Source organism: Asterias amurensis, chromosome 11 (genome assembly GCF_032118995.1).
Source record: "Asterias amurensis chromosome 11, ASM3211899v1".
Lineage (NCBI taxonomy): Eukaryota > Metazoa > Echinodermata > Asteroidea > Forcipulatida > Asteriidae > Asterias > Asterias amurensis.
Genome location: NC_092658.1, coordinates 5,172,655 through 5,189,509, shown reverse-complemented (window position 1 = coordinate 5,189,509; position 16,855 = coordinate 5,172,655). Strand labels below are relative to the sequence as shown.

Genomic DNA, 16,855 nt, shown 5'->3' with positions numbered 1-16,855 from the left:
CATGGTTAACACATAAATGGGGGCTGCAAAATGTATCAAACTTCTCTTTTCTTCCACACTTCCATGAAGTAACAAAAGGACTAGCAAGAACTGTTGACTTTCTAAGGCCAAACAACATAAGACACATGTTTAGCATCTCGCCTGCTTCCTTTTTAGAGGCCGCCTCCCTTTTAAATCATTACTTTAACAAAAAAATAATGATACATTTAAACGATCCCCGACAACAGACAACAACAAGATGCCAGACAACAACAAGATGTAAAAAGAAGGAAAAAACAAGGCCTCTTTTTTTTCAAAAAGAAAGGACGCTATAACATGTTTTTGATTTCATTTGGCCTAAGATCTCCGAGAGGGTCATTTATCAATTTTCTGGAAAGAATCTGACAAGGACATAGCCTCGTCAAAGGATTTCAATGACTAATTAATCACAAGGATCAGAGTTGTCCTTTTTTTCTTTTTGAGGAAATGATGAAGAAGGACATTGTTTGACTTTATGTGAATTTACAACTAAGTCCTTGTAAGACAATCTGAATATAAAGAAATGTTTACCACAAAGGCATTTGTGGTTCCTTCAGCTTAAAACACTATAATGCTGTTTTTGTCAATCAAGTTTTTTGTTTGTTTACCCAACAGTAAAACTACAATGCAGTTTCAAATCCTGCGTAATATATTCAGCTTGCTGGAAAAAAAACAAGAAAAAAAACACCCTTTTCCTTTAACCAACAAACAACCCCAGAAAGTTCTCCTTTTTATAAACTAACAAACAAGTAAAACCAGCCGGCCTTATAAACAACCGAGCAAAAACACCTTTCCTTCAACTTTCAAATAACACTTCACTAACCTTCACCAAAAAAACTGCAACAGTGCAATAATATCAACAATATCCACTTCAGAAAGCATTTCATAATAAAAACTCAATAAAAAATTTCCACACAAAAAAAGGCGATAAGAATGAAAGAGCAAACCCCTGCCCCTAAAGCGATGCCATTCCAGACCAGACCCATTACCAGCAGGCTCAAACAAAACCATCCAAACAAAAAAAACTGAAATCTCTGAAGCTTTTATTCCCCTCTCAATTCTCCTAAATGTCAATCCATGGACAACAAAGGGTCTTTGTGAGACTCCTATTGAATACCAAGGGTTTAAGGGATCAGTAAATCACAGAGGGAATTGGGGTATTGTTGGGGTAGAGGTCCCAGGTGGAAGCTCACCTGCCTAGACCCAGGTCCCTAATGGGGGTGCTTTTTTTACTGCCAGATGAAGCAGCTATACACAGGTTAAGTGGTCTCACCCCCAGACATGTTTTGTTGGGTGTTTTAAGATTTTTTCGACACACAGGTAAAAGTCAGGGGCAAGGACCGATCAGCCAATTTATGTTTCCTGAAATCAATCTCAATTTGAGAAGGGTATACTTTTGATGTCTGATACAATCATCGTCAGTGTACCACATTGAAATGTTGCATTACGACAGCTGTAGAACAACATGAGGAAGTTTGAGGGCTAGCTATTAAAAAGGACCTAAATACAAAACATTCTGATCTTAAACTGGGAAATTTTTGTCTGAGATGAAATTTTTTGAAAAATGTGTCTTGAATATTAAAAAAAGAACCATTTGGCAGAAAGAAGCACTTGGTAGTAGTTTGGTCTCAAAGGAATATTCCTTTGAGACCAAACTACTACCAAGTGCTTATGTATTAAGCTGTGTGTATACTGCTAGTTAGCAGTATACACACAGCTTAATACATAACTGAAGTGGCAAGAAACCAAAGTAGGGTACAACCACATAAACAGGCCGAATCCCTGCCACTATCTTCGACCAAAATAAATTGCCAAACAGCACAGAGGTTGCTCAGATATGTTTTTCAAAAGCTTCATCATCATGGAGTTGACATAAGACACTAGCAGTGTCACCCCTGTCCACCTTTACACAGCATGGTATCTGCACTGCTATGTTTATGATGCTGTTTTACATCAATCTGAGAGGTTACCTCCCCAAAGGCAATGCATGCCCCTGCCCTAAAGTCAATATTGATTCACCATCAACAAGTCAAATCATTTAGGGAAAAAAAAAAAAGGTGGTTTAAAATAAAATTGTCCCATAATACATGGGCCTGATACTTTACAGAGGCAACGAAGATGATTGCCTCCATGCCCCCTGGGCATTGCCTTGGTGCCCATGGAATACTCCAGTGGAAATTTACAATTTCCTCGAGGGTGCCTTTTACCAAGGAGAAAATGCCTTGGTGCCCTTGTCCTTTCAAAAACGAACACACAGGCCTGAATACATTTACCTGCCAACGAGAGTGAGACTCTCTGAGAGTGTGATGTAAATCTACCGGACTAATGAAAGGGTACCCTTAAATTAATTACGGTGATAAATTAACTAAATTTCGTTCAAAGAATACGACTGGTTATCATAAAAGAAAAACAGACACTCTTTATTTAGCTACACCTTATGTAACAAATTAATGTCTATTGACCTAGATTTAGTGTTAATGTTGTTGATTATCTAAGGGTAAGCCCACATGGTAATGAGAAGGGAAGTCATTCCATAAGGGGTATCCATCCCAAAAGGGGTATCCATCCCAAAAGGGGTATCCATCCCAAAAGGGGTATCCATCCCAAAAGGGGTATCCATCCTTAAGGGGCAACCACCCCAGGGGAGTCAATCCTAAAGGGGCGTTTATCCCACTGGAAGGTGACCATACTGAAAAGGGAGACATTTTAGGGTCAGTAATAAAGGCAGGGTGCAAAAGCAAATTTCCTTGGGTTTTAATTCTTAGAATTTGACTTTATAGCGTTTGCTTTTGTACCGCTGGAAAATAATTCTTGTTGCGGACAGCCCCTTACAGTAAACACAAGACTACAGCCATAAATGCCTAGTTGAAGTTGTTTGTTTTAGTGGCAAGAAATTCAAATTTTCAAAAGGAAAAGGACTTGGGGCAGAGGCCTACAGAATTGTTAAGAAAACAAAATCGTGAAGATCACAAATTTACATAAAACTCACACGGTCTAATGATGATGATTGAAGAAAACGTCCCTTTTTTGCACCAGTGTTATGAAAAATGTATAATCACTCCTTCACTATTTTCTAGTGACCCAGATGGCCGATCGATCTCAAACTTCTACAGGTGTGTCAGTTTACGCTGGCTTACATTAAGTGCTTACACTGCAAGCAACTGTTTTGTTTGCAAAAACCAATTCCGTAATGTTCCTTTAAGAACATGCTTGATTTTTTTCCCTTCTGCAAGTGTAAATCAATTAGTTAATCCAAAATCTGTAAAAACTTTACAAGCTTCAGAGTCATCTTAAAATCAAAGTCTGTTTACTGTAAGCTTGGCAGTCGTTCAGTAACTCGGCGGTTAGACCGCACAAAAGTGCTCTCCAAACATGACAAGTGTTTGAGGGAAAGAAAAAAAGCAAGCACTAAAAAAAAACACTGTTTAATTTCATTCTTCAGGCGTTTGTTTTAACGTCTTTCTGAAAAGCACCTGTGTTGATGAAACATCCATCAAGAAAAGCTAAACGAGACTTTAGACAAACCTAAACATAAATACACACCATGTGACATGAAATAATAATCCCGGACGAGACAAAAGGATTAGCAGGTTGTCAGAGTTGAAGAGTCAATCACATTCTGTGAAGTATTTCAATATTTGGAAAGGTTTTGTTACGTTTCAAGTACGGTTCTGTCATGTGTGTACAGCATGCAGGTGCACTCGTTTGTGTGTAATAATCTGAGTTCAGAGACTTGTGTGAAAAATTGTGAAGCATTATCAGAGGTTCGACTAGTGGATTGCTCTCTTTCATGGTAAATGTAAATTGTTTTTGTTATTTTAAAAGATTGTCACAATAGAGTTACCTGCCAGTACAACGACACTCCAAATCACATGTTTGTGTGCTTCAAAATCTGGGCCAAAATGCATAGAGCTGTACAAGCAGAAAACATTTCTTAAAAGTTTTCTGCTTAGCAGAACGGTGAGCAGAATGCCAGTCACTAATGGTACAAGTGACATCATATTTTGGCTGGTAACCATAACCTTGTAAGCAGTATTTTGTTGTCCTGAGCTATTGTTTGAGCTTAAGCAGCTCTAAGAAATTGAGTTCATACTTCCTGCCATTGACCACCATTTGTTGCTTCCCAAAAGAGAAAAATTTCCTCTTTTTTGCAACTTGCATAAAGTATGAACTAGGTTTATGTCTTTTACAAACAAAGCTTATAACAAAAAATTTAAGACCAGCCTCCCACCTATCGCTGATCTTCAAGATGACAATGCTCTCTTTACTCACCCAAGAATTATCGTTTGTGAGGCTCCCGTATCTATAAGCTCCTTCAAGACATGAGCCGCTAACCGATGGAGTTGCTCCGATTGGTTAGTACGGTTGTGCTGAAGGGCTTGCTCAAGTGGAACTCCTCTGTACGGGTTGATGCTGATGAGCACTGGACCAACTCTCGTCTGAAGTGTATGAATATAAACATGAATAATAAATCAATCAGCAAGCTTTAGTGGAGGGCTTAAGGTTTTGTTTTGGAAACAAAGCATGGGACAAGAATGAAGTAAGAATATCAAATAAAAAACTGCTAGTTAAAGACACTGGACACTATTGGTAATTGTCAAATACCAGTCAGCTCACTTGGTGTATCTCAACATATGCATAAAATAACAAACCTGTGAAAATTGAAGCTCAATTGGTCATTGAAGTTGCGAGATAATAATGAAAGAAAAAATACCCTTGTCACACAAAGTTGTGTGCTTTCAGATGCTTGAATTCGAGATACCTCAAAATCTAATTCTGAGGTCTCGAAATCAAATTCGTGGAAAATGACTTCTTTCTCAAAAACTGCGTCACTTCAGAGGGAGCCGTTTCTCACAATGTTTTATTTTATCAACAGCTCTCTATTGCTTGTTACCAAGTAAGTTTTTATGCAAACAATTGTTTGAGTTATTACCAATAGCGTCCACTGCCTTTAAAAGAATTATATTAGTATTTCAGGGAGAATTTAACTCTTTCTAAAAAAAATACATTACTTCAGAGGGAGCCAATTCTCACAATGTTTTATACTACATGAAACAGCTCTCATTGCTCATTACTGAGTAAATTTTTATGCTAATAACTATTTTTAGTAATTACCAATGTGTCCTGCGTCTGCAACGACAAGTGTACAACTGGTCCTTGTACGTGCATTACACAGCACACGGGACCTTCAGCTCTACATCCCATCCAAAGGACAAAGCAATAACGATGAGGCAATAATGGTCAAGTGTTTTGCTTAAAGGACACAAGTGTCCAGACTGGGACTTGAAACCACACTCTGCTGGTCAGAAACACCAGAGCTTGAGTTCAGTGCTTTATTGACTGCTCGGCTATTGACATGCAGTGGAACATACACAATTTACCTTCAAACTGTGTAAGTTTCGCACATATGGAATCTATGGCCCTTTTCGAAACCGCGACTTCGGCTCAAGATTCAGCTCAGGCTAGATTGGTTTCACAACTGTTTTGACATTTTGAGCGTGCTTTGCGTACACGTGCTCAGGGCTTCAGACTGCCTGAAACCGAAATCAAAGCCGAAGCCATGGTTTCGAAAAGGGCCTATGTCTACGACACACTGGACTCAAGCTCTAGTGTTTGTGATCAGCAGAGTGTGGATTTGAGTCCCGGTCTTGACACATGTGTTCTTTTAAATCTATATCTTTGATGGAATCTTTCAGGTATAGTAAAGGGTTGTGGTTAAACCATGTAATGATAATCTCCTAATGAGTTTGGGGTGGTTCTGAAAAGAACCGTTGGTTTTAACTCGGCGTTTCGATCAGTATGCTCTGATCATCTTCTGGAGAAAAGCAGAAGGATCTTTGAAGTTCAACTTACATGACATTCTCCGCCATGCCATCGATGTCTCAGTACCCGCAGCACTGCCTCCTCCGTCAACGGTCCCGACATCTGAATGAGATCCTGAAGGTCAGTGTAAGGGTCGAAGGTCAAGGGTACCCCCTTTCCGGAGGAGGGTGGGGAGCAGGAGCAGCCACTGTAACAACTCGGACTGTGGTTTGAGGAGGAGTAGCGCTGGTCCCTGTAAGCGTCAAAGTAGCTGGGATCTAAAGGGACAGAAAGAAGTACTGTATGAAAACTAAATTTAAAGAAACGATACAGAACTGGTAACAAATAAAATTGTGAAGATCATAGATTTAAATAAAACTTACGATCTAATGATTATGATAGTAGAAACATCCCTTGGTTGAAATATTTCTGTCTGAAATGTCATATTTGATGAGGAATAAATAATCTAGTTAGGCGTTTTGGCAACAAAGTGTTTAGAATGAGCCCTGTTTTTTGGGGAGTAAATTATTAAAAAACATCAACTGAGCAAAAGTTTGAGATTATCCAAAGGACAAAGTTTATTGCTCCTAATAGAACAAAATCGTCAATCATTCCTGGTTGTCAAATCAAAACCCTCTGAAGAAGCCATATCAATACATTGCAACAAATAATTCAATTTTACACTCATCTGTCCCTTTTCCATTGATTTACAAATTATAATTATTCAGCTCGTTGTTGTAAACTTAATTACAGCCATTGAAATGAATCAATAGTGGCATAAAAATCAAAACAACCCCGTGGATGACAAAACCCTTCAGAGTTCAAGTATGCATCCTGTTGACTATACGGAATTCCATTAACAGAAACCACAAGACTTCTGATCCTTTTGTAAACCAACCCTCAAAAGAAGGAGCATTTATTATCACTGACAGATCTTTTATCTTTGAGAATGATCGCTTCAGGCAATGATTTCAATTAAAACCATCTTCAGATTTCCAAGGTGCCGTTAAATCCACGATAAATCTTAGTCACCTTGACTCGGGCTTACCGGTGGCTTAACCGATGGCCTGAATAAAACCTTGACAACTTCAATTCGTTTTAGAGAGAAAATAAACAGGATTTGGTGATCGGTGAACTTTGTCAAAACACAAAATGAAGTCACCTAAAAAAAAACACCTTAAAAACAACCTTTCACCACTAATCTTCTCCCCTAGTGTCTGGCGGTTTATATTCTGTCATGCTCACAACTATAAGATCATTAGTGCAACTTGTATGGGTTTTCAGGAAATTGCTTTTTCATATTTAGAAGCAAATGATAAGTGGTGTTTTATGATCAAGAGTGATCCTCAAAGTATTAATTTTTCTAAAAAGAAATGTTCTTTTATAAGTCAACACTTTTCCCTTTCGGTACAGAAAGAAGAAAAAAAAGTTCACAGATTTACAAATAACTTACAGGGTTTACAGAAGGTAGTGGTGAAAGACTTCTCTTGAAATATTATTCCATAAAATGCTTTACTTTTTGAGAAAACAGTCAAACAATATCAATTCTCGTTAATAGCGAGATGTACGGATTTATTTTAAACACAGTCATGTCATGATACGGCGAAACGCGCGGATACAAGAGTGGGTTTTCCCGTTTTTCTCCCGACTCCGATGACCGATTGAGCCTAAATTTTCACAGGTTTGTTATTTGATATAGAAGTTGTGATACACAAAGTGTGGGCCTTGGACAATACTGTTTACCGAAAGGGTCCAATGGCTTTAAATTCAACTCAATTCAAAGCAACATTTATTTAAAGAACTGAAGAATTGTTCTGAATGAATGGTTTCCAAAACAATAGCTTAGCAAAAAGAAATATTTAAAGACCTGCTTGAACGAAAATGTCAAGTCGTGAACTTTGCTGAATTCCACTTAACATGTTTTCGATGAATAAGGAAATCGAGTCATATGATTATAAATAGGTTTCAATTGTGTAAAAAAACAATCATTTTGCATGCCCTTGTCCAGAGCTTTTCTGCGAGATTTGCGAAAAGCCCCGTTACGTAATCACTCTCAAAACTGCATAAGTAGATAAAGCCGCTTTGTTGCAGCGTGGATGTATAACAAAGCAAACTCCCACAAATGACGTCAGCGGCATTGTCCTTTGACACCCGCTCTCAACGGCAGAAGTGTTTTCAGTTTTTCAAAAAACCTTTAGGTAGGGGCCTGATTTTTTTAATCGATAATTACGAAAAGTTCAGAAGTGTACACATATCAAAATTACATTAAAATGGTGAACAAGTGCATTATAAACAAGTAAAAATACCATTTCTGTTGAAAACATTCCGCTCAGTTAGCTGTTTAAGCAACATTTTCTGCTACACTTAGCACAAAAGCTTGCTCACCATTAAGTAGCGCAATGAAATTGGAATCAGGATAATATATAGATGCTAGTTATGGTCTTGGCCACCAGATTTACAGCAGGGCTATACTCATTTTGTTTAGTTTGATAGCCCGGGCAGGCTTGTGGAAAAATAATGCATAAGTCAACATCACAAATAATGAACTGTGCTGATGGTAATGTCAAATGAAATACATTTGGTGACCAACTTGTGTTGTGACTCAAGATGTACATGTAATAATTTCCGGGGGCTAACAAAATCTTATCAGGGCTACTAAATATTCTGGGTTACTTAAACCCTGCTGACTGCCCTGAAAATACACTAAATTTCGACCCCTGCCATTCCATTGCGAAGCCATTCCAAACTCACTTTTATCAACCTCCAATTTGCTAAGAGAGAAAATTATCAACTCAACGTCCCTTTCTCATACATAAGGCTCGCAAAAATATCATTTACAAGTTCTGCACATATCTATGGCATAGATGTACAGAAGGGTTTACAAAAAGAAAATTCCAGTGTTGACTCAACTGCTTGCAGTTTTTAGCCGGTGGGTGTTGAAAGATGAAAATTTAATCTGGGTGTACCGGAGGAGCTGGTTGATGCGCAAACAGAGGGAGTTCAACGACCCCGATGGTCAATCATACCGACAGCGAGGGACAATGGTGTAGTGTAACTATTGCACAGATTTATTTGTGCACCGGTATGCAAAGGCAATTCCTAGCGTGTTTTGTTTGATATCAAAAACATGAAGATTGTTCGCAATTTATCGGTATTTTGTTCAGTTTCTATTCTTTGAAGTTTGAGAAAATAGAATTAGCTGTTGCAAACTGCTTACCAATCAAAGAGACCTATGTTGTAAATGCAAAATACATTTAATGGCCGGACAATTCAACTCTGGCCAAGTCAAGCAAAAAAACACCTAGGGTAATTCAAAATTTATGATTGGAATTTGAATAAGAATTCAAATTATAAGCAGGATTCACCCAAGGGTTTTTAAACTGCGGAAGGGGGGGGGGGGGTGTTGACCAACACGCTGATTTTTTTCAAATTGACATTTCTGTATTATTTTAAACAAAGCACCGATTCGAAGGCAAGGTGCCCCTTTAACCATGGAAAAAGAAGAACAACCTACATACAAAGCTTATCCACAACTCAGAAGAAGAAAAAAGTTAAGACTTAAGATTTAATACAAACAGGTCTACGCAAAGAGGAGGAAGTTGAATTGAACCCATGGTCACATAGTAAGGAACCAAACACATCTTAGTACACCGGGCCTGTATTCTTTTTGAAAGGGCAGGGGCACCAAGGCATTTTCTCCTTGGTGAAGGGCACCCTTTGAGAAATTTGTAAATTTCTACTGGAGCATTTCAAGGGCACCAAGGGGGCAAATGGAGGCTAATGCCTCCCTTGCCTCCGTGACGTATCAGGCCTGTTACAATTTACGACAACTCAGTCTCGCTGGTAGCCTACAGATTGCTAAAGGTGCGATTTGAACCACAGTCCATGGATACGAAAGGCAAGTGAAGTAAGTGTCACTCTATTTCAGCTAAGAGCCCAACCTCCAATTTGAACAACCTTCATACTGCTCGGACTGGAAGCAATGTTATGTTTTCACGCCATCGGCAAGGTTCTACAGGATTAGGGGCAGTGTGAGTTCATCACAGCTTGCAGACACTTCAGGAGAAGGTCACCTTCGCCTGGTCACAATGGGCGCAAAGTTGCGCATCAAATCTTTGCAGCGCCTGCCTGCATTGTCTTTTGTGTCGTCAGGCTCAGAGGAGTTTCTAAAAGCTAGGGGAGTTCTTTGCATAAGGGGTGCACTTGGGCGTGCATTTTCCAGCTGAAGGCCTCTCCTACTTTTTATTACCATTGGATGGGGGGTGGCAATTAATTTGGGGAACTTGAGGCTTGGTTTGTCCACATAATATTGTTTGAAAAAAAAAGAAAAAAAGTTCATGACGTGTGGCATGACTGGATATTTGTTATGAAAAGTGTAAAGGTAAAAAATAAAATTGCAATAGTTTCAAGTTATTCACCTTTCCGGTTAAGGGGTTACAGGTTCAGTATCACTATACTGTGAAAGGTCCATGTACTTTGAGCGTGCAAGAATACTTAAGCTATGGGGTCTTTGAAAAATACTGTTTTGTTTAAAATCTATTTAAGGTATTACCTTGAGTACAGGGCCAACTTTGCAAATACATGTAAACAGAAACAAAATAAAACGAACCAAATTTGGATTTGGAAGCATCATTTTTATATATTTAAGCTTTCAAGACAAAAGCAAAAGATCTTTTTGCTATTTCAGTACAGCTGGCTGATGTCCGAGTGCCAGAAATACTGCAGTTGAAACACACTGTGACTAAAATTGAAACATATTCTCATCTATGGTACCAAATTTTCTGGTATCATGAATATCTGAATTCTTACAAATACATGGATGAACTTACAGTAACTTCTAAGTTTACAGCTTCATTTGAATGAATAGAAGGGGAATTAAGAAAAAAGTCTACAAATAGCATTGACACCTGCCTAGGCCCTGAGGAAGGCTAGATTTATCAAAATAAAAGTTACAAATTTGTCTGAAAAGCGGCACGGAAGTAGAAACATCCCCCTGGTTAATTTCCAAGTGTTGATAGAAAAGATTGAAAAACGACAAATGAACTGAAAAAAGGGCCCCGGTGTGACAAAAGACAGAATTTCTGTCGGCGGCGGCGAAATCAAGGATATTCAAGTTCCTGACGCAAGGGGGAGATTGTTTGGAGAAGAAAGGTGCAATTGCAATTTAGTGTATCCAAATTGCGCGCCCGCCAAAGCCCCACCTTCAGGCAGGGATTAGCGGGGTCAAAATGGCAAACCCCATCAAATCTTAATTTACGAAGCAAATTGCAAAGAACCCTTCAATAGGCGACCCTCTGGTTTGTATTGTGTTCAGACCACTGTAAATAGTTGTCCCCGAATGGCTCATGCGATGTGAATTCTTTTGGAGTTGGGCGATACTTCTTGTTCTGAATGAGCGGAAAATTGTTGATGGTGCTTAATAAATTGCAGTATAAGAGACAAAATAACAAAAAGGTAGTGAAGAAAAACAATGTGCAGCTTCAGGAATCAGAAGTAAAGTTGCACAAAGTTTAAATTTAATGCCATTGACTTTTTATTCTGTGCAGGTGTATTGTACTTTAAAGGGAAGGTACACAGTTGGTAATTACTGAAAACAAATATTAACTTAAAAACTGACTCAGTAACGAGCATTGGATAGCTGTTGATAGTATAAAACATTTTGGGAATCAACTCCCTCTGTAGTATTGTGGTTTTTGAGAAAGAGGTAATTTCTCACTAAAATAATAAAAGACTTCTAGCTAGAAGTCTTTTAATTCTTATCTGAAAGCACACAAATTCGTCCTACAAGGGTGTTTTTTCTTTCATAATTTTCTCGCAACATCGATGAATATTATATTATTAATTTTACCCTTGCACAGATTGGTCAGGTTGGTGTAGTTGGTGTCTTGCTTCCCCTTCCACCTCTGGGACCCTGGGTTCGAATCCCAACTGGGTGCACTATGTGTATTGGGTTTTCAACCCCTACTTGACTGGGTGGGTTTTTTCTTGGAATTAAGTCTCTGGGTTTTTCCTCCCACATCGAAAACTGAAATTTGTTCATTGTCTAATTCTCTCTTCTCTTTTGGCTCTAATAAGCGCCTTGAGAATTATATTCTTTATGAGCAGTCGTTCAGCCAAAGAGAAGGGGTAGGTGGAGCCCCTCAGTCAGAACGCTTCCCCCCCCCCCTCCTGCCCCCAAATGAAGAAAGGAAAATATAAAAAATAAATAATCAAAATATTTTGAAAAATCAACGAATTCTGAAAGTATACATGTCTTTTCAAAGGTAGAGAAAGATACAACCGAAAAGTCACCACAAACACTAGATTTAAGGCTTACAGATACCATGGTAACATAAACTCTATGCCTCCTGACATTGACCAAAAGTCAGTATCCACACATTACCGCCTGAAGCACTGGGGACAAAAACAACAAATCACATCCAAATGAGCTCATGCTGTGTATGCACCGAAAAAGGGCACACAAAAAACAAACCCAATGAACTTTTGCCAAAAGTACATCAACCAAAGCACAAACCCGAGTCTTGACTTTGTTTTGTTTGTGAGCCCGGAACATATTCCAGACGGATATCAAAATACCTTTGAGGGTTTTCCAGACCACGGTGGGTATCCAATCAACTACCACCTGTAGTTGTTTTCAAGAATTCCTATATTTTTATTGGGCTGCAGTCAAAATTAGCGAAAAACATATTTTTCTTTTAAAGTATTGGTATTTTGTCCAAAAATAAAACTGAGGGGTTACTAGCATATGCCGCTGAAAAATAAGGCTCAAATAGTAAACCACAACAGAAACTGAGTGGGTAAATTGTAAATGTAATTCCAGACCTGGTTATACTGAAGTGCACTGGTTACCAGTTTAAAACAGAGTCAGAAAACGTTTTCCAGAAGACGTTGAGTGAAGAAAATAAACGGAAAACAAATACTTAATCAACCTAAATATCATGTAGAAATCCAAGTACATGTACATGTGGCATTCTTTTAGTAGGGACGGTAGGGCGTACGTAGGCTACAGGCAGAAGTTAACCGAACGCGGTGGCCCGGGCGCTCATGCTCCTGACCTGGGCCCCATTTCATAGAGCTGCTTAGCACAAAAATTTGCTCAGCATGACATTTCTTCCTTGATAAAAACAGGATTACCAACCAAATTTCCACTTATTGCATATTGCTTGTTACAGGTATTCAGCTGTTGTTTGCTTATCCTGAAAATTACGTGGAAATTTGGTTGGTAATCCTGTTTTTATCAAAGCACAAATCTCATGCTAAGGAAATGTTTGTGCTTAGCAGCTCTATGAAATTGGGCCCTGATTTGTAATCTATTCTGGTTTCTAGCTCCCTATATTTGTGAATCTGTAACTGCAGGTATCAGACTTTTGAGGTCATTGACCTCACATTATCAATGCCCAGGTACATGTGCCTGTATGCACATCACATTTTAAGTGAAGTGTTTAGATATTAGTTTTATATGAAAGCACACATATGAAGTGCAACCACCAGTATAAAAATATCAATATTTAAAGCATCAGAGTGCCCCCCCCCCCCCACTCCTCATACCCAGCAATATGAAAATTGGCCTAAATATATGAAATAATCTGTCATTTTCTAACAGTTTAACTGACCTGATCTTTTATGTTGTTAGACAGGCAAGGCAGTTTTCTGTGAGTAGGCTACAATTCTATTGAGGTAAATCAAAGGGCACCAGGGCCCATGACTACGGGCATTTGGAAGGGTGGGGGGGGGGGGGGGCATTGCCTCCATTAAGCATTCATCCTGTTTTTCTTTTTACCATAGTTTTTTGCTGTATGTTTTCCCCTATTTACCTGCAGATGTTTCATGTACACATTTATTGGATCTGTCATATGTTTACTGATTTATTCATTATAAATCTAATATTATGATTTTGTTTTGTAAATAAAAAGGGGGGCATTTTTATTTGTATTTGGGGGGGGGGGTTAAGATTTCTGCCTCAGTCAATATTAAACAAAATATTTTTATTTGTTATTATTAATACATAGGCCTACATGTACATGTACCAGTAAATTTATTTACTGACAAAGTAGTTGTTAAATTTATTTACTGACAAAGTATATGTTTTTTGTATGGATTAAGTGTCGGTTCATACGTACTTTTTACATTTTATGGAGGATTTCTTGAAATCAAGCAGCGTGCAATAATTACGTACAGGAGAAGTCCTTTCACGATGAGTAGATCAACTCCCTTGACAGCAAAGCAATTTACTTTCAAAGCTTGCACAAAACATTGGCACGTTTCGCTGGGAATTCCTGCATAACATGATGCATCAACAAATACCCCCCCCCCCTTGAATTTGATAAATATCTGTTCAACTGCATCATTCAAAGAAAAACGTTCTAAAAAAGACTGAATTTGCAGCTATTTTTGCGATTTGTTAATACAGGCAGACGAGCATTGAGCAATGTCATTAGCAAAATGCACTTTGGGATGTCAGTCTATCTGCTGCAATTTACGCTTCAATTGCATCAAATGTACAAGTTCAATACTCACTTTCACTGCTTTTCCAATGAAAAAACCTTGACTCGGTGAAAAGCACAACTGCCAACTGAACCCAGAAGAAAAAAGTACAATGTACTTTTCTTTTTCTTCTCTTACAAAAGAGTTTGTTGGGTTAAAAAACACAACAAAAAGACATTTAAGCTCCCAAAAAGAGGGCATTTTCAAAATTGACTTCACAATTGACTCTAGTTGGTATCTAAAATCTGGTGCCGTCAAAACATTTATGCAAGCAAAATGATATAATTTGCGTGAAAAATCTAATTTAGCCTATAAATTGACCTTCAAAAAAAAATAGAGCTTTGTCAAGAAAATGGTCCGGCACTGGAGAATGACACAAGACCTAGAGTAAATTCACACCGAATTAAACCTTCTGTTGTGCCATAATGACAAAATAAACCACATGACCCGAAGCCATCGAAGTTGTACATCTATTTCTACCTCCATAATTTTATAGACAGCTTTGGACATTGAAAGAAGTCGCAGGACCCGGAGCCAAATTTAATACAGCATAGACTGAAAATCTATTACAGTTAATAATACAGTGGGAGCCATACGGACTCCAGGGAAAAGTGTCTCCGATTGTATCATGAAATTTACAGCAAACAAATATAAAAAATATATGTAATATAGATGCACTTCCGACCTGATATTTGTTCCTTGGAAAAAGTATGATTTTTTTTTTGAGTACACGGGCTGACCTACATACAAGGTTATATGTACACAAGGTGTAACTCTATTATTTCATGATAATCACAGTTTTGCTGATTCTTCAAAGGGCAAAACAGAATAGAAAATTAGACTAAAGCCCGGTTCATACTTCCTGCGAATGCGAAGCGAATTTTGGTGACGCAACAATCGGTACGCGCTCCATTTCCCTTTGTGACGCAATGAAATTCGCATCGCACGAAGCATTCACAGGAAGTATGAACCGGGCTTAAAGTTGCTGAATATCTCACAACATAAAATATCCACTTGCCTTGGTACAATTTCACTGCAGAAAAACAGGACTTAATAAGGTTTCTCTGCTTAGCAATTAACGCTAATGAGAACTCAGTCTCGAACAATGCAAATTATATGGTGTTGATTGTGTTTGTATTTGTGAGCAGCAGTGTGAAATTTCCCTCGATGATTAGCTAATGAGTTTGGGTTTGTCGTTTGATGCCACCCTCCCATGAAGGAAAGACCTTGCACGAGTTTGCTTGAGACTGTGAGTGGCACCAATAGTTGGTTGGTAGCCAATTTCTGTTTTTAAACGAGATTTGTTTGTGCTTAAAGGGAAGGTACACGTTTGGTAATTACTCAAAACAAATATTAACTTAAAAACTGACTTGGTAACAAGCATTGGAGAGCTATTTTTGAGGTAATTTCTCACTATAAATAATAACAGACTTCTGGCTAGAAGTCTTTTATTTTTATCTGAAAGCACACAAATTCGTCCAACAAGGGTGTTTTTTCTTTCATCATTTTCTCACAACTTCGATGACCAATCGAGCCCAAATTTTCACAGGTTTGTTACATAATGATTATAATGGGACAATGGTCTTTGACAATTACCAAACGTGTAAGTGTCTTTAACAAGCTTGCAGGCTTTATGATGTCCCATGGCCCAATTTTATGTCTCTGCTTTAAACACTAAATTGTGCTTGCAATCCATTTTCTTTACTAAAGTGCCAAATTCTTTGCTAGCTTCATAAGCAAAAAAAAATACTAACCTGGAGTACACACGCACACAGGCAAATAACCTGCTAACCTGTGAAATATGCTTGACGTTAAGTGCAAAATTCCCTGCTTCCATAAGCACTGATTCTTTGTGGTAAGCTATGAAATTGGGCCAAGAGCCCACTTTAATTGCACAGCTGAGTGCTGCACTCACGTTGAGGTAAAGTTAATGTTTCTATAAATATGTAGAGCCTCTCCAAAGTTCTTGGAAAAGCTTACTTCAGAATTTTAATTTTGAGCTTAAACTTTTACAGTTCTTATTTCATTTAAATGTTGATTCACATAAAGTGTGGATACTTCAACGTTGACTACCTATATTGTTAAAGCTTAAATTGCGTTGCTGCATTATTCAATCTCAGAGGTCAAGCAGTTTCTACTCCCATTTTTAAATATTCCAAACACAAGAACCAGAATCTAAATTTTAGATGAAGTCTATACCATGCGCTATACCATGGAGCACAGCAGAATGCAAATAAACTCTTGGGTGAGCAGTTCGCAGATGCCTTCAAGGCACCGTATTTGGCCCTAATTCCTGGCTAATTAATTGGGTTTCCGAACTCCATCTTGATTGGCCTTCTACCATGGCATCTCCTAAGGACAAAGACACCCTTGGTTAAATTTCCACAGGATATGGTCTTTAATTCTCCCAACAAGCTAACCTGATCCATATCAAATTTATGCCCGCCCTTTATCCTCAAAGTGCACTTTCCAATTGGTGGTGCAAATTTTACGCCCGAAGCGAGGGGACGAGAAGGAGGGGGGGGGGGGGGGAGCTGTGGTGTTCAGAGGG

The 16,855-nt window shown here is 38.4% G+C and overlaps 1 protein-coding gene across 2 annotated transcripts in view; it reads right to left on the bottom strand.

The window, feature by feature from the left end:
* Window positions 1-16,855, bottom strand: part of LOC139943944 (uncharacterized) — a 95,353-nt gene that overhangs the window by 28,346 nt on the left and 50,152 nt on the right. For both annotated transcript variants that reach the window (XM_071940850.1, XM_071940849.1), the window contains 2 exons: window positions 5,872-6,098; window positions 4,291-4,457 (listed from right to left, as the gene is read on the bottom strand). In XM_071940850.1, the coding sequence (XP_071796951.1) occupies window positions 4,291-4,457; window positions 5,872-6,098 (394 nt within the window). The remainder of the gene's footprint in view (window positions 1-4,290; window positions 4,458-5,871; window positions 6,099-16,855) is intronic.